We start from the raw sequence: 21,330 nt of genomic DNA on the forward strand, positions 1-21,330 counted from the left end.
CCTTTACGAGGGCCGTGCCTTTACGAGGGCCGTGCCTTTACGAGGGCCGTGCCTTTACGAGGGCCGTGCCGTACGAGGGCCGTGCCGTGCGAGGGCCGTGCCGTGCGAGGGCCGTGCCGTACGAGGGCCGGGCCGGGCCGTGCCGTACGAGGGCCGTGCCGTACGAGGGCCGGGCCGGGCCTTTACGAGGGCCGTGCCGTGCGAGAGGCGGGCCGTGTGAGGGCCGTGCCGTGTGAGGGCCGTGCCGTACGAGGGCCGGGCGGAGCGAGGGCCGGGCCGTGTGAGGGCCGGGCCGTACAAGGGCCGGGCGGAGCGAGGGCCGGGCCGTGTGAGGGCCGGGCCGTACAAGGGCCGGGCGGAGCGAGGGCCGGGCCGTACAAGGGCCGGGCCGTGCCGTGCGAGAGGCGGGCCGTGTGAGGGCCGGGCCGTGCCGTACGAGGGCCGTGCCGTACGAGGGCCGGGCCGGGCCTTTACGAGGGCCGGGCGGAGCGAGGGCCGTGCCGTACGAGGGCCGGGCCGTACGAGGGCCGGGCGGAGCGAGGGGCGGGCGGCCCAGCGCGGTTTCCGCCCGGCCGCGGGGTTTCCGCCCGGCCGCGCAGTTTCCGCCGAGGCGGCATGTGGCGGCGCGGGCGGCCGGGACGCGGCGGGCGCGGGGTGCGGCGCCGCGGGCCCCGCTAGCGGGGGAGCGGCTGCCATCGCAAGGCAAGGGCGGGCAGCGGGGGGACCCTCGGCGGGCAGCGGCGGCTCCTGCGGCTCTCCCTGCCGAGGAGAGGCCCCAGAGGCGCCGCGGGCCTCCGAGCGCTGCTCACGCCGCTTCTCCTCCCCGCAGGCGCCGTGGCCATGCTGGGAGCCGACGAGTTCATCAGCTCCCCGCCCAGGAAGACGGTGCGCTTCGGGGGGACCCTGCCCGAGATCCTGCTGAAGTACGAAAAGGTGACTGCGGCTTCTCGGGGGAACCAGCGCTGCGTCCGGGCCGCTGCTTCCTGGGGTCATTCCGTGAGGAGACTCCTTTCGCCTTACGCAAGACCGTGCCCGAAGGCTTAGGAGGAAAAAAAAAAAATAATAAAATTGAAGGCGGCTGAGCGTTGTAGGCTTGTGCCAGGCGGTATTGCTGTGCGAGTGGAAAGATTTCCCCCGTGAGTCAAGCTGAGCGGCCGGGTGAATGTAAAGGCTGGTTTATGCTCGAGTAGGGATCCAGCTGTGTCTGCAGGGAGAGCAGCTCAAAATGAGCCAGCAGCTTTGGTTGTCTTCTGCGACAGCAGCCTGTGACTGCTGCGTCAGCCTTCCTGAGCTGGCTCTTGATGGACCTGTTCAGCAGTAGTTGGTTGTTGAGATGCATTGATGAAATCGGTAGTTTTTATTGAAGGAAAAAAAAATAGGCACGTAATTTATTTATTTTTGTTTCCCCTGCTAGGGTGACACCACAGATTTTGAGTTGTTGAAACATCAGCTGTCAGATCCAGACATAAAGGTAAGACTTTGGTAGTCAGGGGTCTGGTGATTTAAGGCTGGCCTGTCTGCGTGTAATCATCAGACAAGTCGTTCTGGTGCTTACACAAATCCTTGGCTTTCAACATTTAAATTGTATTTAACAGCTTTTCTCCTTGTGTAAACCATCAGAATTAAAACTCTGAAGGGAAAAAAGAAGGTCTATTTAGGCACATACATATATGCAGGATCTTGATAAATGGTGTCTTATGGTTACTGACTCTGCTCTGCACTTTGAGTCTGTTCCAGATATCATCTTTTTAGGTCACTGATGCTTGATTATAGAGACACTTCTATAGATCATACTGTGATTTCTGACTCTCGTAGCCTTTAAGTTGCACGAATTTTCCCTTCTGTTCTCTCTAAATTTGGGTTCATTAGGCAGTAATGTACATATATATTTAGTAGTTATACCCAGAAATATTGTTTCACAGCTCTTCTGTATAGCTACAAGTACCCACCACATTTGCTGCTTCAAGACTTGAATATCCCTTCTGCTTAAACTAGAGCAAAAGAGAAAAGAAAATTATGATGGAATACCGTTTCTTTTAAGTTCTTTTATGTTCTGTGTGAGGGAGGTTTCATGCCTTGTTCAGACTGAATCCTTCATAGTGGCCTGTCATTTTAGGAGCTGGCATGAATGGATTCTGTATTCAAGAACTTTCATTGATGAGGATGAAAACTGAAAGAAATTCCTTTCATGTTAGTGTGAAAACAATTTCTGTGTACATTCTTAATCTTTGACGTCTAAGGATTTTGTTATTTTCTGCTATTAGGTAGTACTGTTTATGGAAATAGTGACCTATTTTTTCTGCTTCTTTAAGGATGCCCAGCTCATTAGTTGGCTGCATGAATTTCGAGCTTCTGTTGCATATTTGACCAAAGAGCTTGAACAACTGGTCAACATTTTGCTGGTAAATATCTGTCTGCTACATGGGGAGATTAAGGGTTTAGTACTCAAAGCATCCTTCTTTGACATCTTGATCTTTGCTTACTTTTAGAAGCTGCCATGGTTGAGAAGGAGCCGAGAGGTAGTGGAAGAATATCTGGGCTTTCTTGGCAATCTTGTGTCAGCACAAACTGTCCACCTCAGGCCATGCCTCAGGATGATCGTGTCACAGTTTGTCCCCCGTAAGTTACTTCTCTCTTGATTTTCTTTGTTTGCTCATCAAAATCCCTACACAGAGAAATTCTGTATAAATACCACCCATGACACCATTCATTGTTGGGTTATTGATTTTTTTTTTTCATATTGGTTGTGATACAGATAGTTTTCTATGCCTAGATTTTAGAAGAAATATTCTAGTTGCTAATAAAGATCCTGTTATGAAGATGTCTTGGAAATGAATTAACTGTGTCATATTTTTACTACTGAAAAACCAAAGGCTGAAGTGAGGATCATGTCAAGATGTCCTTGTGGAGGCTGTTGTCCAGTGTGTTTGCTATTGAATTTATTACCTGTAAGATTTATACTATTTTTATGTAATGATCTTTTCTTTTGCTAGCTCGAATAACCATCAGAGAAGATGACGTGGATATTTCAGATTCTGATGATGATGATGAAAGTGAGTATAAAGGATATATCAATATATATATATGCTGTGTAGTGCCTTTTCTAAAATGCATCCAGTGCATGTTGCTCCTTTTTTTACTAAATTAAGTGGGCTGAGTTTAAGTAAAGCATCAAGAAACATCCTTAAATTCTCAAGTCAAAGACTTCCTTGTACTCAAATCACTGGTGTGCTGACCCACTCCTTATTACTTTCAGACTATTCTTGTTGGTGCAGTATCTGCACAGTCATAGTCCTAGATTGTTTCAAAGCCAAAGAAAAGTTAGGAGTTGTTTTGTTTCCATTTTATAGAACCTTTTGTCAAATGCAGTTTCCTTGGGAATCTTTCCATTGTTTTTACTGGTTTTTACTGGTTCCTGATTTAGTTTTCTGTAGCCAAGTGCATCTGCATTTCTTTTCTTTCTCTAGACGTTTCTGAAAACTTCAATACATGCCACAGAGCACTGCAAACTGTTGCAAGATACGTTCCTTCGTGAGTATAGAATCCCTTGGGTTTGTGTGCCCTTTCCTTGCAGATTTAAAGTTTGTGAGCTGATGGGGTTTAGCCTCTCTTAACTGGAGAACTTAATTTCATTGCATGATTTTCCCTAGTATTCACTAACTGGTAGAATGCTTTCTGCAGACATTATGAAGTTTCTATCAGGCATCAGCAGCAGAAAATCCTGTTAACAGGAATGGGGAGCAGGAAAAGTGGTGTTGCTAGAGGCTTCTGTATTCTATATTCTGTCATGATATTTAAAGTGGCTTCTAACAAGTGCATTGTGAAAGTTAGCTGTTTATTATCTGTCCAGTGATCCTTGCCAAACCACATTTTATACAATTGCTTACCTTAAAATAAAGTTCCTGTGAAATAAGCTTATTCTAATACATCTTTAGAGTGCTTTATATTTGCTAACTTATAACTTTTAGGTCTGATTTTTTGGTTTTTAATTAATTGTAGGACACCACAGTTTCTCATGCCGATACTTGTGGAATTCTTTCCTTTCATTAATAAATCAGAAAGAACTCTGGTAAGAGCTGTGACTGTTGTTGATTTGTTCACTTGTTATTCTAAATGTATAAATGTTCTGTATAGTATTACAACTGATTGGATGGCAGTCAATGCAGATTTTTGAAGAATATTTTTATATAGATAATAATTAGTATATAATAACCGTGACATCCCCACATATTATTTCCACTGGATTGCTTTCTTAATCAGTGCACACATGGGCCTCCTTGACAAGGAGTCTCAAGTAAGGAGACCTGTCTTGTTTGTTATCAAACCTGGAAAGTCTTTGTCAGAGGAACAGGGGATTTGATAAGCAAACAAGAGGCAATGGACATTATGGGTGAAATCCGAATTGCCAGTAGAGTAAAGCCCTAAGTTGTTTTATTACAGCTTTGGCATAGTGCCTGTGTGCTGAAAAACAAGCTGGAAACTTATGACAGGTTGTGGCTCTTGTTTGATCTTTCTGTTTGCTTGTTCTAACTTGATCTGTTGGCACTTCATGTTACAGAAAGGCAAAGCCGTGCTCCTCCAGCTTAATTCAGTTGAATCTGTGTTTCAAACTTACAGAGTGCTGAAAAATCCCCAAAGTTCTTTATGTATCTTGCAATTTTTTAGATTTATGTTTTTGTCATTGTTAATTTTGTTATTAATCCAAATAACTGTAAGCACCAGCTCCCCATCTGTAAAATGGGGAGATAATGGCTCTTACTTGATGTTAGGAGATTGATTTACTTAGCAGCTCAGCAAGGAGCAAGATGTGAAGAAATGCATAGGTGTTTTCATGGCAAAGCTCAAATGAAATGGGATAAAATACAGCCCATGCATTGTTGCTAAATATTTACAATTTTTACCTTCTCATTAAACGTTCCCTGTCCATTTTATGTGCTGACCAAGTCTGTGAAAAACTAAGCAAGATGGCCTGTGGAAAACTCATTTGTGCTCATGTAATTAAAGGTTGTGTCATAATGCTTATTCACAAATAGACTGTGCTGTGCTTAAACGTGGCACTTTCCCTGATTTTTATGCAGTGACTTGACAGTTTTGCTTTGTGAAAGTGATGACTATTTGCACATATTTGTGTACACATGGGTGAGCCTGTGCCTGCTCACAAAACTTGTCTGTCAAGCTGCTTGATTTATAATCAGAGCGACTGAAGAGGCATAGCTGTTCAATTCAGAATTGCTGCTGGTGTATTATAATAATCAGAAATAAAAACTCATTGGGTCTCGTTTTAAGCATACATAGCTAGTTCTAGATGCAGCAAAGCACACACTTCATTTTCCTAAGGAAAGTTTAGACAAAAACTCCTATGCAAATGAATAACTTTTCTTATATAATCTTTATCTAGAGGTAGTGGGGAAAATTTGCATGGAAATAGCAGATTAAGTAGTTAATGGTGACACAGCTTGACTACTGAAAGTTAATGTTTAGTTTATATATTAGCTTACTCTTGACTGAACACAGTCTGTTTAAGCCTGTTTCTGGGTCTTTAGGTAACAAATTAAGAAGCTTGTTTTCTAGAAGTCCTTTGCAGAAATTTGACTTTCTGTTAACACTTATTAATACCAATTAATTTTGTGTTATAGGAATGTTATGTCCATAACCTGCTGCGAGTTACTGTGTATCTTCCAACTCTGAGGCTTCAGATTCTGGAGCTTATTATTGAAAAGCTGCTGAAGTTGGATGTAAGTTTATTCTGTGTTATCTTTTATGGAAGGTTGGTGTTAAAATACACAGAGTGGGAAATGAAATATACTTCCGTTTTAGACTTTAACAAAAAATGAGTATAAACCCAGCCAAATTTACACTTCACTCTCAGGATAAAAATGTTCCTACACCTGAGGGCAGCTGGATGGTGTGTACTGTTACACCCTGCCTGGAACCTGTGCCAAAATCCAAATAACTGTCCTCTGGTGGTCAGGCCTAATGTGCAGAGAATGGGCTTCCCTTTGTGTGATTGATTGTTTGTGTCATCTCTTTGAAGTCAAAGGATTACAGTCCCAAAAAAGGCAGGAAGGGTAGCACTGTAAATGCTTGTGCCTTTTTGCCTCACTGTGTAACAGTCTGGGGAGAGGTTATGCTGGGGAGATAAAGTTTCAGAAAGTTTGAAGTGTGCATTTGTGTATGGCACATCATTCCTTTTTAAAATGTTTATTTAGTCCAGGATAAAACCTAGTCAAGAACTTACTCATGTTGTCATGTCTTTTATATAAATAATAAAAAATGCAATTTCATACTATTGTCATTGTTTTATAGAAATTAATTTCTATAAAAAATTTCTTGCAACTGTAGGTTAGCACTCCACAGCAAGATATTGAAGATGCTGAAGAAGCTGCCAACAACTCTGCTAGTGAGGAAAAATCTACAGAAGTGGGACTTTTTGACATGGTTGGTTATCTTGTTCTATCAAATTTTTTTAGTAAAATGATCTCTTCTGAGGTGCCTATGAACTAAGTGTGGAAATTCATTATTATTTGTTGTTACTGCACTGCACACTGCTTTTGAAACCTGAGCAACTGTCATGATGAGTGTGTTCTCAGGTATTGACTTTCATCATGTAAACACCCAGCAAATCAATTTTACTATGTAAAAACACAAGAAGCTGTGCAATAAAGCTAGTTTAAGAATTCATGATACTTGGCTTAGTGTGCAAAAAAATTGCTTATACTGTATAATGAGATATTGCTGTGCTAAAAAAGAAAAAAAAAAGAAACTTTAGCATATTGCTGAAAGATAAATTTAGTTTCACTTTCCCTGTAATTGCTGTCTCTGTGATTTGTGTGTTCACCAGCTGCATGTGCCATTTTATCTGCCAGGAGGAAGATGAAGACAGAAAAGGGGACAAAGTTGTCTGTGCCAGTGTTGAGAGAATGGCCCATCCACTTGCAGAGCGCCTGGACATCCTGATGACCATCCTGTTCTCCTACATTAAAGATGTTTGCCACGTGGATGGTGAGGACACTTGCTCTGTGACCAGATTTGCTGTTTTGCTAACAGGAGAAACACATAAAGAAGAGTTTTTGCTTTCTGTTCTGCAGGATAGAGTGGAATTCTGCCATTAGCAGGCTGTAGGCCACATCCCTGCCTCTGCCCAGGGAGAGGTGCAGTTAGGACTTAGGAAGTTTAGTCTTCACTTGGAGACGTTCTGATTCCATTAATATGATACTGTATCCAAGCTGTAGTCGGGTATAAATGTGTTTATCATTTGCTCTACTTGAGTGTTAGAATTATGGATGGTTTCAGCATCACAAGGACTGCAAGTAGATCAAAACAACCAAACATATTGATCAATTGGCTTTGTTACAGGGGGAAAAAAAGAAGAAATATCTTTCACTGTAATGTATTAAGAGTTTGAATTCCTTAGATTTGTATATTTTAAACAGTATTTGAAACCATTATGCTGTGTCTTCTCCACGTAAGTCAGGTGATTTATTTCTTAGTGGTTTCTCGTTGCTCTTCTGAGCTAACAGATTATTGCCAAGTTTGCTTGTCTATCAGCTTTCTATAGGTGCACATTCACACAGAGAGATTCTTCATTTACACCACCTTAAAAAGCAGTGTAAATGGGTTTTTACATGTCACATAAACAGAGAAGGTTGACAGTTTTTCTTTACATATTTCCTATTTGTGTAGGAGGATCTAAATACCACTTCTGCAGCAGGAGGGTGGGAAATCCCCTGAAATGGCTCATTTCCTGTCTCTTTGTTGTGTAGGCAAGCTCGACATCAGCAACACGAAGGATTTGTATCGGGATCTGGTTTCTGTGTTTGACAAGCTCATTTTACCAACCCATGCCTCGTGTCATGTACAGTATTTCATGTTTTACATCTGTAGCTTTAAATTGGTGAGTAAAAGTTGGTTTTAAAATGCAGTGTCCTCTGTCATTTCTGCATCTTTGTTTTAGTTTGTTTTTTTTTTTTTTTATGAAACATTTTTCTCTGCTGTAATTCTACTCTGAAGATAACAAGTACATCAGGGTTCATTAGTGTCTTTGCTTTCTTTTCCTTTTCTGTTACTGCTTTCTTTTTCTTCATGGCTGCTCTTCTGTGTTGTTCATAAGCCACTTACAGGTGGAATCTTAGCAAGCTTGAAGGAACAAACTTGGTTAAAACTGATCTCTTTGACAAGAATCAGTTGCACACTTGCACCCAAGACATGGGATACAAGTTTCTTCAGCAAGCCAAAACTATTGCAAAGATGCTGTCTCTTAGCTCTTTGAAGTTCATGTCTGCTGTTTGTTTTTCCACCACTCCTTTATTTTCCCATCTCTCTCAACAAACTGTTGTTCTTTCTTTTACAAATGAGTATAGAAATAAACACATAAAATGAGTGCTCTTCCATCATGTGTAGGAGTGGTTATTTACTGCAGATTTTAGTAGGTAGATAGAAAATAGGTAGATTTTTGTAGTGGTTTGGTTATGGAAATTATGGGAATTGAGCATTAGGAATCTATTACTTAAACATTGTCATCTCACAATTCCTATGTATCTTTTTTTCCAGGGGTTGGCTGAAGCATTTTTAGACCATCTGTGGAAGAAACTGCAGGATCCAAACAATCCTTCAGTAATCAGGCAGACTGCTGGGAGCTATATTGGCAGCTTCTTGGCAAGAGCTAAATTTATTCCTATTGTGTAAGTTGTTTTCATACATGAGCAGAACCAAATATTGATGCTATTGTGGAGCTTAAGTATGGTCTTCTATTCCAACTGCCTTTGGAATTCAGTCAGCCTGAATCAAGAGTCTTGTTTGTCCTTTCAGCAATACTGCTTCAGTATTGTCCTGAAGTTTCCAGGAAAGTTTTGCACACACAGGATGCAGACTGATGATTGCTGAGGTTCATGACTTGCTGTTTAGGGCTTCACCTACCAAGACTGAGCTGAGCATGGGTAGGTTGTGCTGACCTCAGGAAGTCATGGATTCCCAGTGTATCCCATGTTTTTAGTACCCAGTGTTAGGCACTTTATGCAGGAACAGGGAGATCATTAGCATATTGATAGAGAAGAGTTAAAATGTCTTCTTTTCTGTGTATGCATTCTGTATTTTTGTGCTGTTCAGGGTGGTGACTTTAACATTGGAGTTAGTTGGCTGTTGGAATTACCTGGTGGATATGGGAGGCATTGCTCTACCTGTAGCCAAGGATTCTGATTGTTTACTGTGTGTTCGTGGATTCATCTCTTCTGGCATCCTGTCCTTTCACTGATTGGGGTTTTCAGTGCTGATTGATCCATTTTATGCTGAGATAAAGGAGGAATCTCATAACCATAATTTTTACAAAAATATTTTCTTACTGATGCTTTCATAACCACTGAGATTCTTTAATATTTATTTAACATCCTTTCCACACCATTTCAGGAGTTATTTTTACACTTCTTCTTTTTTCTCCCTGCACTACAGTACAGTAAAAGCATGTCTGGATCTTCTGGTGAACTGGTTGCATAAATACATTGATAATCAGGATACAGGAGCTAATGCCTACTGTGATGTGGCTCTCCATGGGCCATTCTATTCCACGTGTCAGGCAGTGTTCTATACACTTATTTTCCGCCATAAACAACTTCTGGATGGAAATTTAAGGAAAGGTGAGTGTATTAGGTTTGAAAGGATCCAATAGAAGTTTTACTGTTGCTGTGTTTTATCAATTCAGTCAAGTATCTGATGGCAAGTCTATGTTGTTGTGCTCTAAATAAAATGAGGTGGCTTGTACACATGTTGGGGCCAGATCTCCACTGTGAGAGTGCCCCAGGATGTATGGTAGTGGGCAGAGTGCAGGCATGTCACTCTGGAAATTATTAGAAACAAAGTTAATTTTTTATGATACCTAACTTATATTCGCTATTTGTTCCTATTTTGAAGGTCTGTCATATCTGCAGAGTTTAAATTTTGAGCGCATTGTCATGTGTCAGCTAAACCCCCTGAAGATTTGTATCCCTTCTGTTGTCAACTTGTTTGCTGCCATTACCAGGTACCTGCTCATTTACTTCACTTTCAGCTTGGTACAGAATCTAAAACCAGCACAGGGTTTTGTTAAACACAGTATTGAATATTACCTGAGACATAACACTGCCCATATTCCAGGTGTGATAAGTTTATTCCTGTGTCAGTTACAATGGAATCTTGCAGTCCTGTGACATGGGTTGCTCTGTGTTGGAGCTAGTGTGGTTGTACTTGGAATAAAGTTTTTACAGGAACTTGGAGGAAGAGAACAGACTCCTTACCTTGTGACTAGCTTGCAAACTCCTAATATCTGCTGGAAAAAGGAAGATAGAAATAACATTTGTTAAAAAATAACTTTGTGTTTCCATACCATCCATCTGAAAATCTTGCTTTGGGTGTGCTATAGAAGTGCTTATCCTTTTTTTACTCCCTTTTTTAAAGGAAGTACCAGTTGGTGTTCTGCTACACGATTATTGAGAGGAACAACAGGCAGTTCATCCCCGTTGTGCGGAGTGGGACTGGGGGGGACCTTGTGCAGACCTGCACCAACCCCCTGGACAGCTTCTTCCCCTTTGACCCCTACATTCTCAAAAGGTACAATTCAAAAGGGAACAACTCCTTTGTGCCTTCTAGAAAATAATGAACACGACCTGTAGGAAACTGTTGTTTCTGCCGTTCACTTTCCTCCCTGATACTTTGTTCTTTCCTATTCCACATTTTAAACAGGTTGTCAAAGGTTTGAATTAAAATACCCCTGCTGTGAGTGCAATAACTCATTCTGTTCTTTCCTCTTTCAGATCAAAGAAGACCATTGATCCTATGTATCAGTTCTGGGAAGAACTAAGTGCTGAAGATCTTGAGGATCTGAAGAAACCCATTAAAAAGGTAATCTTCCCTGATCCAAACACAATTCAGCTATCAGCTGCTTTTACTACAGAATATTTTTTTAAGTACATAGAGTACACTATACATTTAGGGGAGACTGAAATTTGGAAGCTCTGGGAATTGATCCATTCTTGCCTTGAGAGCACTTTTCCCTTTTCTGCAGCACAGGAGCTGTGTGAAAGCTTTATGAATGTGCTCAGAAAATAAATGTCATTGGGAAATCCACCCTGTAGATGTTATTTAGTTCCCATATTTCATATTCAGGGCACATCTAATTCTCTTACCATTTACCATACGGTGTAAATCCAGGTCTCCACTAAGATTTGACAGTATCTTCTTGCTCTCACTGACCATTTTAAATTTTTGCAGGGTTCTTCTGAAGATGAAGACGATGACTTTTTGAAAGGAGAAACTCCTCAAAATGATGGTGTGGTTGGAATTGCCCCAAATTCTTACGAGTCCACCACACGGAGCCCTGTGAGCAGCATTGGCTCCCCTGCAGACTGTTACGTGCCCTACCCACTGTGACAGGGACAACCAGAAGGGAAAAGGTTGAAAATTGTGTGCAATGTTTTGCTCTGGAAAGAGACTTCAGCTCAACTTTCCAAACTGGCAAATGTTTAAGGAACTACATTTAAGAAAAAAATTACTGTTTCTTAGTCATCAGATTTCTACAGATATGTTATAGGAAAGTCATATGTTGCTAGAAAAGCTGGGAGAATAAATAGGGTGGTATTTTACAAATTTCACATTGAAATGGTTTTTATGACTTAGAAGGATTTTTTTAATAGTTTTTTTTCCAACTCTTCAAAAATTCATTTACTAATGTTTCTCTACAAGGTTTTATATATCAGGGGTGAAATTCTGGTGTTTCTTCCTGCAGATTTGTGTGGGGGCCAGAATTCCACTGTCAGTGTTCCGACTCTGATGACTCTTCTTGAGCTGGTTTCAAAGTAATGGTGTAATCTCTTGTCCTAGGGTGCCTTTTTTTGGCACTCAATGTGGGGGCTCAAGAAAGTGAAAAAAAAAAACCTATACTGATTGCATTTTGGTTTCACCTACTCTTGTGTATAAAGCAGTCAGCAGCAATGTTGCTTCAATCTGCTTTCCAGAGGAACCCCTTTGGGAGTTTCCTCCCAAATTTGCCCCAAACCAGGACATCTCTCAGTAGGCAGGGCATGAATCCAGTCTGGCAGTGGTTCTTCCACACACATCTCTCCAGCCTTTGCTGTCTGTAGGACCATACTTGGTGAAGCCACTTGCCAGTGGGACGTGTACTCAGACAGAAAGCATTATCCCTCCTTCAATCTGTAGCTGACAAATGCCTTTCCCAGCCAGGAAAGTTCAGACATGTAAAAGTGATGGGTTTTGGAAGTGTTAAAAATGAGGGAGTAGCTGAATGTATTTTTTTTTTGTAGATAGTTTTCTTTGGGGTGCTTGTGAAGTGCTCCGAGACAGGTATTTATTTGCCATATTTGAAGTTTATGTGCGAATGCTGAAAATAGAAAAAAAAAAATACCTTCCCTTGTGGAAAGACTCTGATGGTGTCAGTGGTGTCCTTGTGTTGTCAATGTGTCTGTCAGTCAGTGTAGTTTCTCTACAGAGGTTTCTTGTCTCTTTTTCATGGTTGCTGGTTTTTAGATTGGAGTAAGAATATAAACAATGGGAAAAAAAAAAAAGAAATTTTATTTGTGTAACGTTTAGTTGAAAATTTTATGCATTTGAGACTAAACTCCACCTGCCCTTCTTTAGAATGTGAACTTGGAGGCTTTCAAGACAACATTTGGAGCCAATAAAATTTGATGCAAACAGTGCAGTTCTTAACATCCTTGAGAAAACCACATCTGTGTATGTAACCAACGTGTGCCCTCTGTGTAGCCTGACTTCTCAGAGTTGGGGTGTTCCTTTGACAGACTGCAGAGATGAGTTTTAGGGACGACACTGTGAAGTTGATCTGTTCTTCATAGTATAAACTGAGAGATTTTGGTTTTAATTGTAGTCCTCTTTATTGTCAGTCCTGAGTAATAAACAATGGATGTCCATCTGAAATTATTGCCTTTTCTCCTGACGTGGAAGAACCTTCAGATCAACAGCAAGGAAAACATCCTTTGAAAGATGCCTTTCAGACACTGCTTCCAGAATGAGGATGTGTAAAACTTCCCCAGTTGTAATACCAGGTATGTGATTCAGGAGCTTCCATGTGCCATGAAAAGCAAAAATAATAACCCTGTAAGTGTAATGTGCAGACATTGAACTGCCTGTACTGAAGTTACACAGTTTTAGGTGTTTCTGGAACCTTTGCTGTGACAGCTCTGCTTTGCTCAGTGAAATTGCAGGCACCTGTACTGGCAGGTGCTGGTGTTTGGTTAAAGAGACTAAATACCAACAGCTGTGAGAGGAGTGCTCCTCCCGAGGTGCAGTTTTGTCTCCTGAGAAATGCAGCGTATCTTTTGAACAAAGCATTTTATTCCGTTATGGAATCTATGCTATAGAACAGCCTGGGTAGGGGAAGGGACCTTAAAAACCCCTGGTCTTTAAGGAAAAACAGTTGTCCCTGGAGGCATTTAATGAAAGCCTGTGTGGGGTAATTCATGCCACGGTACAGTTGACACAGTGGCGTTCAGATAGAGGTTAGATTCGATGATCTCAGAGGCGTTTTCCAACCTTACTAACTCAGTGACTTGTAAATTTGTGGCTTTATGGGTGTTATTATTTCATACCACAACTTAAGGATGCCCCGCAGTTTCGGGAGACGGGGGAATCTCTGCAGGTGACCGCGTTAAAATCCTCAGGCGGGGCTGCTGAGGCCGGGCGTGTTTCCCTCAGCCCCGGGCCGTGTTCCCCCGGGGCGTGTTTTCCCGGCCCCGGCCCCCAGTCCCATCCCCATCCCCGGGCCGCGTTCCCCCGGTGCCATCCCCATCCCGGGGCCGTGTTCCCTCATCCCTATCCCCACCCCCGTTCCCGTTCCCATCCCCGTTCCCATCCCCGGTGCCGTGCCGCGGGCGGGGCTGTGGCCGTGTTCCCCGTTCCCATCCCCGTTCCCATCCCCGGGGTGTGTTTTCCCGTGTCCATCCCCATTCCCGGGCCTGGTTTCCCGTTCCCATCCCCGTTCCCATCCCCGTTCCCATCCCGGTGCCGTGCCGAGGCCGGGGCCGGGTTTCCCGTGCCCATCCCGTTCCCGTCCCCCGGGCGGGGCTGTGGCCGTGTTTCCCGTTCCCATCCCGGTGCCGTCCCCCGGGCGGGGCTGTGGCCGTGTTTCCCGTTCCCATCCCGGGGCCGTGCCGAGGCCGGGGCCGGGTTTCCCGTTCCCATCCCGGTGCCGTCCCCCGGGCGGGGCAGTGGCCTGGTTTCCCGTTCCCATCCCCGTTCCCATTCCCGTTCCCATCCCGGTGCCGTCCCCCGGCCGGGGCCGGGTTTCCCGTTCCCATCCCGGTGCCGTCCCCCGGGCGGGGCAGTGGCCTGGTTTCCCGTTCCCATTCCCGTTCCCATCCCCGTTCCCATCCCGGTGCCGTCCCCCGGGCGGGGCCTGCTTTCCCCGTTCCCATTCCCGTTCCCATTCCCGTTCCCATCCCGTTCCCGTTCCCCGGGCGGGGCCGTGGCCGTGTTTCCCGTTCCCATTCCCGTTCCCATCCCGGTGCCGTCCCCCGGGCGGGGCAGTGGCCGGGTTTCCCGTTCCCATCCCGGTGCCGTGCCGAGGCCGGGGCCGTGTTTCCCGTTCCCATCCCCGTTCCCATCCCGGTGCCGTGCCGAGGCCGGGGCCGTGTTTCCCGTTCCCATCCCGGTGCCGTCCCCCGGGCGGGGCAGTGGCCTGGTTTCCCGTTCCCATCCCCGTTCCCATCCCGGTGCCGTCCCCCGGGCGGGGCCTGCTTTCCCCGTTCCCATCCCCGTTCCCATCCCGTTCCCGTCCCCCGGGCGGGGCTGTGGCCGTGTTTCCCGTTCCCATTCCCGTTCCCATTCCCGTGCCCATCCCGTTCCCGTCCCCCGGGCGGGGCCGTGGCCGTGTTTCCCGTTCCCGTTCCCATCCCGTTCCCGTCCCCCGGGCGGGGCCGTGGCCGTGTTTCCCGTTCCCGTTCCCGTTCCCATCCCGTTCCCGTTCCCGTTCCCATCCCGTTCCCGTCCCCCGGCCGGGGCTGTGGCCGTGTTTCCCGTTCCCATCCCGTTCCCGTCCCCCGGGCGGGGCTGTGGCCGGCTTTCCCGGCGGCCCCCGCGGCGCGGCCTGAGGGGAGCGCGGAGCCGCCTCGGGGCCCGGGCCCGGCGCTGGCAGAGATGCCGCTGCTGGTGAACGGAGTGCGGGTGGACCTGGCCCGGCCCACGGGGGACATGATCCGCGCACACCCGCACCTCGAGGTGAGGGGGAGAAGGCGCGGGGGCGGCCCTGGAGCCGCGGCCCCGAGCGGCCCCGGGCACGGGCGGCTCCTGCCCCGAGCCCTCTGCTAACGGGGGCCGCGGTACACGGGGCATAAAGACACCGGGGCCGGGGCCTGTCTGCGGGAAAGGACAAAAACCGGCCGTAAAGTCACTCTGAGGAAGGTGCTGACCGTGCTCCCGGGGTGTAAATGCTAGGATTTAACGGCGGAGTGTGAGCAGAGCTGCCCTGGGAGCTGTTTTTCCCGTCCGACGGGTTCCCTTACTGACCCTGAGGTTATGCAGAAAACCAGGGTGAATTTGATAAAGCTGTGAAGTGGGTTTTTTTTTGAGCCCGGAATGGAAATTCACTTCGTTCCCAGCAGGTCTGTGATGAATCCGGGTTTTCCACACACCAGTCAAGCTAATGAATAACAGCATTTTGATAAGTGCAAAATAAATATTATGGATTATGGCTCTAAAAGACTGAAACTTGTATATTCCAAGTTTCCTGTTCTGATTAAACTTCCAAGATGAGTTCTGGTGTTACCTAATGTAATCTTTGCCCAGTCCAAATGCTTTTTATTGTGTCTTCATTTTATGGTCCATACAACAGGGAAAGGTGTTTTGTGTCTCTCTGGGATGATGAGTTTTAACTATTGACGTGATCAGTGTCAGGAAAGCAAAAAAACCTTTCAAACTTCAGAATACTCTGTAATACAAAACACACATGTTTCTCTCTGACCTGAGTCCCTTTGCTTTTCAGAGGTGATGTTTCTGTGAAGTAACGGATACACCTGAGAATTCAGCCACTGTAGTATCTGTTATCGTTTGTCTTTAGGAAAAGGCAAAACTTCTGAGAAGTCAGCCTGCTCAGATTGTGGAACCCAGAGGCCTTCTCTATGTCCAGCAGAGAGAGTTTGCAGTGACTACCCCTAAAGATGGTGGGTAGGAACATAAACATTTCTTCTCGTGCTGAAGCAGTGATTGTGAAAGCCGAGTTCTTACAGTGTTTTCCTCCTTTAAAATAGGTTCTGTTTCCATTCTTGGATCAGATGATGCCACTACCTGCCACATAGTTGTGCTCCGACACACAGGTATCTCTAGAGGTTGTTCAGAGTAAAGCTTGTACCCCTGAAATAAGGAATTAGCACTGGTTTATGTGGCATTAATAAATTAAATCACAGTTGCGTTAATGCAAACCTGAATTCCTGGAAGTCACACGATGTGTTAACTAAAGACTCTCTGAGAGGTTTGGGGTGTTTAGTGTCAGAGGTTCAGCACTCTCCTTGCCCCATGAGCACATTTTAACTTGCTCTGCACCTATGTCCAGTGCCATTGCAGCCCTGGGCTGTGCCCAGCAGGGCAGCGTGGGGTTTGGGCAGGGCAGAGGTGGAATTTGTGGGAAGATCCTCACTACTGTGTGCCGGGATTTCTGACATTAGCTTTCCCCTTGTACCCCTCAGGGGAGCCGTGCTGCTTCTGTGACGGCCCGTGCAGAGGCTGCTGCTGGTGGGGCAGCCCTGCAGCAGTGGTGCAGCTGTCCCCTGCAGCACTGGGGGGCTGCATTGCTGCTGCCACTGTCCCTGAGTCCCCGTTGTCCTTCCCCAGGCAGCGGGGCCACGTGTCTGACGCACTGCGACGGCGCCGACACCGCGGCCGAGGTGTCCCTCATCATGAGCTCAGTGAAGTCCTTCTCCAGCTCCACGGGCTGTGGCAGGTCAGCTCTGCTCCCTCCTTGTCTCCTGCTGCTGCAGCTGGGCAGGGAGCTGTGAGGTGACCCGTGGGCTTCACCCCAGGGAATTGTGCAGGAAATGCGATCAGCAGCATGCAAAGGGGAAATCACCTCCTGGATGATGGTTTTGGGGTGTTTTTAGCAGTCGTGTAAAGCAGGGTTCTGTTCTGAAGAGTGTCTCTGTAAAATGCCACCATAGGGTTTGTTTCCCATTTAGCATTTGTTGGAGATTTTCCATATAACTGGTTTGAAGTTTATATTTTATTTTTCCTTTCAGAGTGTTTTTAGATTCTGTTCGGCATCTGACAATCCATCAGGGAATTTTATAGGTCCACATTAAAAAAAAAAAAAAAATCATGTGGAGGACAGGACAGTGGGTAAAAGCTCTGAAACAGAATTTAGCAGACAAGCTTCTCTCTGGATGTGGAGTTTTTGCCCCTGTAGTTTGTTAACAAAAGCTAATTCATGAACTTAGATTCGTGATTGTGAGGACTTTACATAGACACTGCTTGGAGAAGAACCTTGCTGCATGGTCCAGAATATTTGTGAGGAGGTCATGGGAACAAAAATCTTCAAGCTTTAATTAATTGAAAGATGATTACAAAGTTCAGTCCAAACCAGAGATGCTCCTGGGTTAGAGCTGCATGTATTTGATGCCTCTTCAAGCTTGTTCCTGTGCCATTTCCTGGGTGACCCCTGAAATTTTCAGAATGGAATTGTCATAACTTGCTTTGTAATGCAAACCAGCTTGGTGCATGTGATTGTAATAAGTGAAGCTTCTCTAATGATCACTTTGCAATTTGGGCTGGGGATTATTTTGTAAAGCTATTCATTTTGAGATGTCTTTTTAATTGCTGTTTCCTGTTATTCCATCTCTGTCAGGCTGGAAGTGCACCTAGTTGGAGGTTTCAATGATGATAGGCAGTTATCACAAAAACTTACTAATCAGCTTCTTAGTAAGTTCACGTTTTTTCCACTCTCATGTCCAAAAAAACAAACAAAAAAATAGTTCTGGCTGGATTTTGGGTAGAGTTTGTTTGTAGTCTGAGTCCCCAGTCGTTTACTGGAAAGAAATGGATTCACTTTGAAGGGTCTTTTTCTGTGCCTGAGGACTTGGTGTGGAGAGGGGCTGGGCTGCTGGGGCTTGCCCATGGTCAGTGCCTGGGTCTCATCTGTCACTTCTCCCTGGCTCCTGCTCACCTGGGGAGAGCTGGCTGCAGTTCAGCTGGGCTTTGAGTCCTGCTCATCCTCTGTGGGACCTCGGGCAAGTGTTGTCACTCTCTAAATCTGTACATGTGGATGATTCACTCATTAGTTACCATTCAGTTCTTACCTTAACGTGAGGAGGTAAAATTTAATTATTGTTTGGAATCGTCAAATGAAAAATGCCAGGTCTGTGTATAAAATCCATCATCCCGAGGAGCGATGGCAGTGCTTTACTCACAACTGGAGGTGTGAAGTACCTGTGCTAAGCACCTTGTCCCTTCTGGAGAGGCCTCTGCCCCAGGGGAATGGGGAGGAGGATTGGAGGGAGCTGTTTAAGGGGGTAAACCAAAAAGAGAAACCAAAGGCCTTGTGACTGTGACACCTGGTGTGTGTTATGTCAGAGTTCTGTGCAGAACAGAGTATTTTGGGTAGCTTTAACCTTCTGTTTTTCATGCCTCAAGGTACAATTTGAATCAATAACGCCGTATTGCTGTCAGAACCTCAAACAAAAATAGGTTTTGCTTCTGGTGTTTGGGATGGTGAAAGGCAGAACTGATTTCTAGTTAATGAAAGACTGGGTTTGTTCACTATATATGTAACATTTTAGGAAAAAAACGTTTAAATATAAGCTGCTGAATGTATAGCAGAGCAGAGCTGATGTGATGCCAGAGCTAAACCAGTGTCAGTAGGAGTAAGTGGCACTTTCTTAGCAGAGTTTTGCTGTGACAAGTGGCCCCTGTCTGTAAGTTCCTGTTAATCTGAAGCAAATGTACAGAAGGCATTTTGCAGTGTGGCCCTACCTGGGGCAGGGGTTTAGGTGTGTGCCCCCCAGCCCCAGGCAGCAGTCCCCTGCCACCACTCACTGACATTTTTGCTGTCCTTGTCATCACAGGAGCATTTGACCTCCAGCCAGAGGATGTTCATTTAGTGACTTTCTGTGTAACAGGTAAGAAAATGTTCCCTTGGGTCCTGAAATAAAAGGGCAGAGGGCTGCTCAGACATGGCTTTTTCTCTGTCCTGTAAGAAAGAAGTCCTCTGTACTGATGTGTAATTTTCAGTTTTACTGCTGCTGTGTGTGGTGATGTCAGAGAGCCAGTGCTGGGGGGATTTGCTCCTTACCAAGTGCTGCTGCACTGCAACCAGCTCAAAATCATGGCCAGGACATTTTGGCACATTCATCCCAGGGAACAGGCTCTGTACCTGTGGATATCCTACACCTGAGAGGGGCACTTACAGACCTTTGTTCTGCTGGGTAATCCATGAACTTCAGTCAGTTCAGTGTGTGTGACATCGTGTGGAGAAGTTTATTTCCTTTTCTTTGTATCATGTTGAGGTCACATTTCCATGCTCTTTCCGTGTCAGAGGTGTTGGTGGCTCACATCTTTGAGCCTTGGCATTGTGGTGGCCCTGCACTGTGGTTTTTTCCTGTGAATTGTCCATGCAGAAGCAGGAGCAGCTGGCTGGAGCTGGCTCTTCTTTTAGGAGACAGCTCCAAGTCCCACACGTGTTGTTACTGACCTCTGCCACCTTTCCTGTATTTCTTTCAAGCTTCCTTGTTTTTTTCTCTTGTGCAACGTCAGATCTCTTGCTCTCCAATAACATACAGTGAAATAAATGCTGCTCAGACTGAAATCCAAAGCCCTACAAGTTTGACTTCTTTTTCTTCGTTACAGAACTCAATGACAGAGAAGAACAGGATATTCACTTTCCAATCATTTATGGAATAGGTGAGTTAAATTAGAATTGAATTTTCTTTCAGTGGATTGCATTTCAGATTCTAATAGTAAATGGGCTGCTTCTAATGACTGAGGAAAGTCCACCCTAAAAGTTGCACAGTGCTGTCAGAGGCACAGGTAAAAATGCATTTCTTGTGGTGCCACAGCTGGGGAGATGCACACATGGAAGAGGCTGTGTACAAATGCAAACAGATTTTTTTCTTTAACTGCACTTAAGAGTTTATCAGCACCAAGCTACTGCACGAAGTTTGTGCTTAGAATTTAATCTTCTTCTCTTGGATTACTCAGTGTTTTTTTCTAATTAGTTCACTGATGTCTGGAATATTGAAATGCTGCCAAAGGAAATGAAGTAGAAGTGTGCTATTGCAGGCCTGAGCTCTGAGAAATACCAGTGTGTGCTGGGTTCTGCAGTTCTATAACACAATATTGTGAGGATGTGGTTGTTGTAAAGAAGTGCCTCGAAACAATCAATTCTTACTGTATTTAATCTCTGTTTCCTACCAGCTGTGAATGTTAAAACAGCAGAGATTTTCCCAGCAACCTTCCCAGAAAAAGGGCCAGATGAGGACCTGCGTTCAGCCCACGTTTTAACAGGAGCACCAGTGAGTAAAATGAGCATGGAGACCAGTTAGGGGCAATGAAACATCCCAGATTTGAGGGAAATACCCTTTTCACTCTCTGCCTCTGGGCTCTGGGTTTGCTGTTAGCATTTCAGGCTGTTTGTCAGGGCACTTGGAGGGGAGCAGGCTGAGGGCAGCTCTCCTTGTGCCTCTGCACCTCCCTGTGTCCTTACAGCTGACCAACATCTACGATGCCAAGACAGAACAGCTCCGGATTGGGCCTTACTTCTGGGGGCCTTTCCCACACGTGGATTTCTGGCTGGAACAAGATGATGCACAGATTTTACAGGTACCTGAAACAAACTGGGTTTGGGGTTTTTTGGGGTTTTATTTTGCTTTCTAGCTGAATAGAGAGATCAGTGTTGTAGGCTGTCAGAACTTTTCCCAGAGCACTGCAGTCCCTGGGAGGGTGGGGAATACCCATCCAGAAGGGCAGGATAATGAGAATTCTGTATCCTCAATGTCAAGCAGCTCTTGCTTCCATCTTCTTTTTCAGAACCTTTCCACGTCACCCCTGGCTGAGCCCCCCCACTTTGTTTCCCACATTAGATCTACATTAACATTTCTCAAAGAACATCCATTTCCCTCTCGGTCCCTGTTCCCCGACAGGAAACCTCGCATCTACAAAAAAAATGAACAAGGGTTGTGGGAACAGGTTTGTTCTGACAAAATCTAACCTGGAACCCGCCCTCACAACTGCTTTAGGGAAATATCATCTTGCAAGAAGAGCAATTTGTTGCAAATAGCATATTGCTGGTCACAAATACCATTGTTCCTGTGCTTTTCAAAATAAAATATTTTGATAGAAGTGACTTGCTTT

The 21,330-nt window shown here is 45.2% G+C and overlaps 2 protein-coding genes across 3 annotated transcripts; both read left to right on the plus strand.

Moving 5' to 3' along the window:
- The first annotated feature begins 722 nt into the window (after nucleotides 1-722).
- On the plus strand, nucleotides 723-12,862 carry RRN3 (RRN3 homolog, RNA polymerase I transcription factor). Its single transcript, XM_066330313.1, has 17 exons — nucleotides 723-933; nucleotides 1,415-1,471; nucleotides 2,313-2,402; nucleotides 2,490-2,619; nucleotides 2,994-3,053; nucleotides 3,468-3,531; nucleotides 4,000-4,069; nucleotides 5,637-5,735; nucleotides 6,343-6,438; nucleotides 6,867-7,002; nucleotides 7,764-7,894; nucleotides 8,551-8,681; nucleotides 9,445-9,629; nucleotides 9,904-10,012; nucleotides 10,426-10,578; nucleotides 10,782-10,869; nucleotides 11,239-12,862. Exons 1-17 carry the CDS (start codon nucleotides 841-843, stop codon nucleotides 11,395-11,397), a joined length of 1,851 nt encoding a protein of 616 aa, XP_066186410.1. The 5' UTR covers nucleotides 723-840; the 3' UTR covers nucleotides 11,398-12,862.
- A 2,220-nt stretch (nucleotides 12,863-15,082) lies between these two features.
- On the plus strand, nucleotides 15,083-21,318 carry NTAN1 (N-terminal asparagine amidase). 2 transcript variants are annotated; one of them, XM_066330297.1, is made up of 10 exons: nucleotides 15,083-15,216; nucleotides 16,055-16,157; nucleotides 16,245-16,310; nucleotides 16,825-16,933; nucleotides 17,831-17,904; nucleotides 19,047-19,100; nucleotides 19,828-19,881; nucleotides 20,395-20,492; nucleotides 20,686-20,799; nucleotides 21,007-21,318. In XM_066330297.1, the coding sequence occupies exons 1-10, from the start codon at nucleotides 15,136-15,138 to the stop codon at nucleotides 21,184-21,186; spliced, it is 933 nt and encodes a 310-aa protein (XP_066186394.1). In that variant the 5' UTR covers nucleotides 15,083-15,135; the 3' UTR covers nucleotides 21,187-21,318. The 2 variants fall into 2 exon arrangements, with proteins under 2 accessions (XP_066186394.1, XP_066186396.1); XM_066330299.1 differs by lacking the exons at nucleotides 16,825-16,933; nucleotides 17,831-17,904.
- Nucleotides 21,319-21,330: the final 12 nt, after the last annotated feature.

Source organism: Sylvia atricapilla, chromosome 15 (assembly GCF_009819655.1).
Source record: "Sylvia atricapilla isolate bSylAtr1 chromosome 15, bSylAtr1.pri, whole genome shotgun sequence".
NCBI classification, from domain to species: domain Eukaryota; kingdom Metazoa; phylum Chordata; class Aves; order Passeriformes; family Sylviidae; genus Sylvia; species Sylvia atricapilla.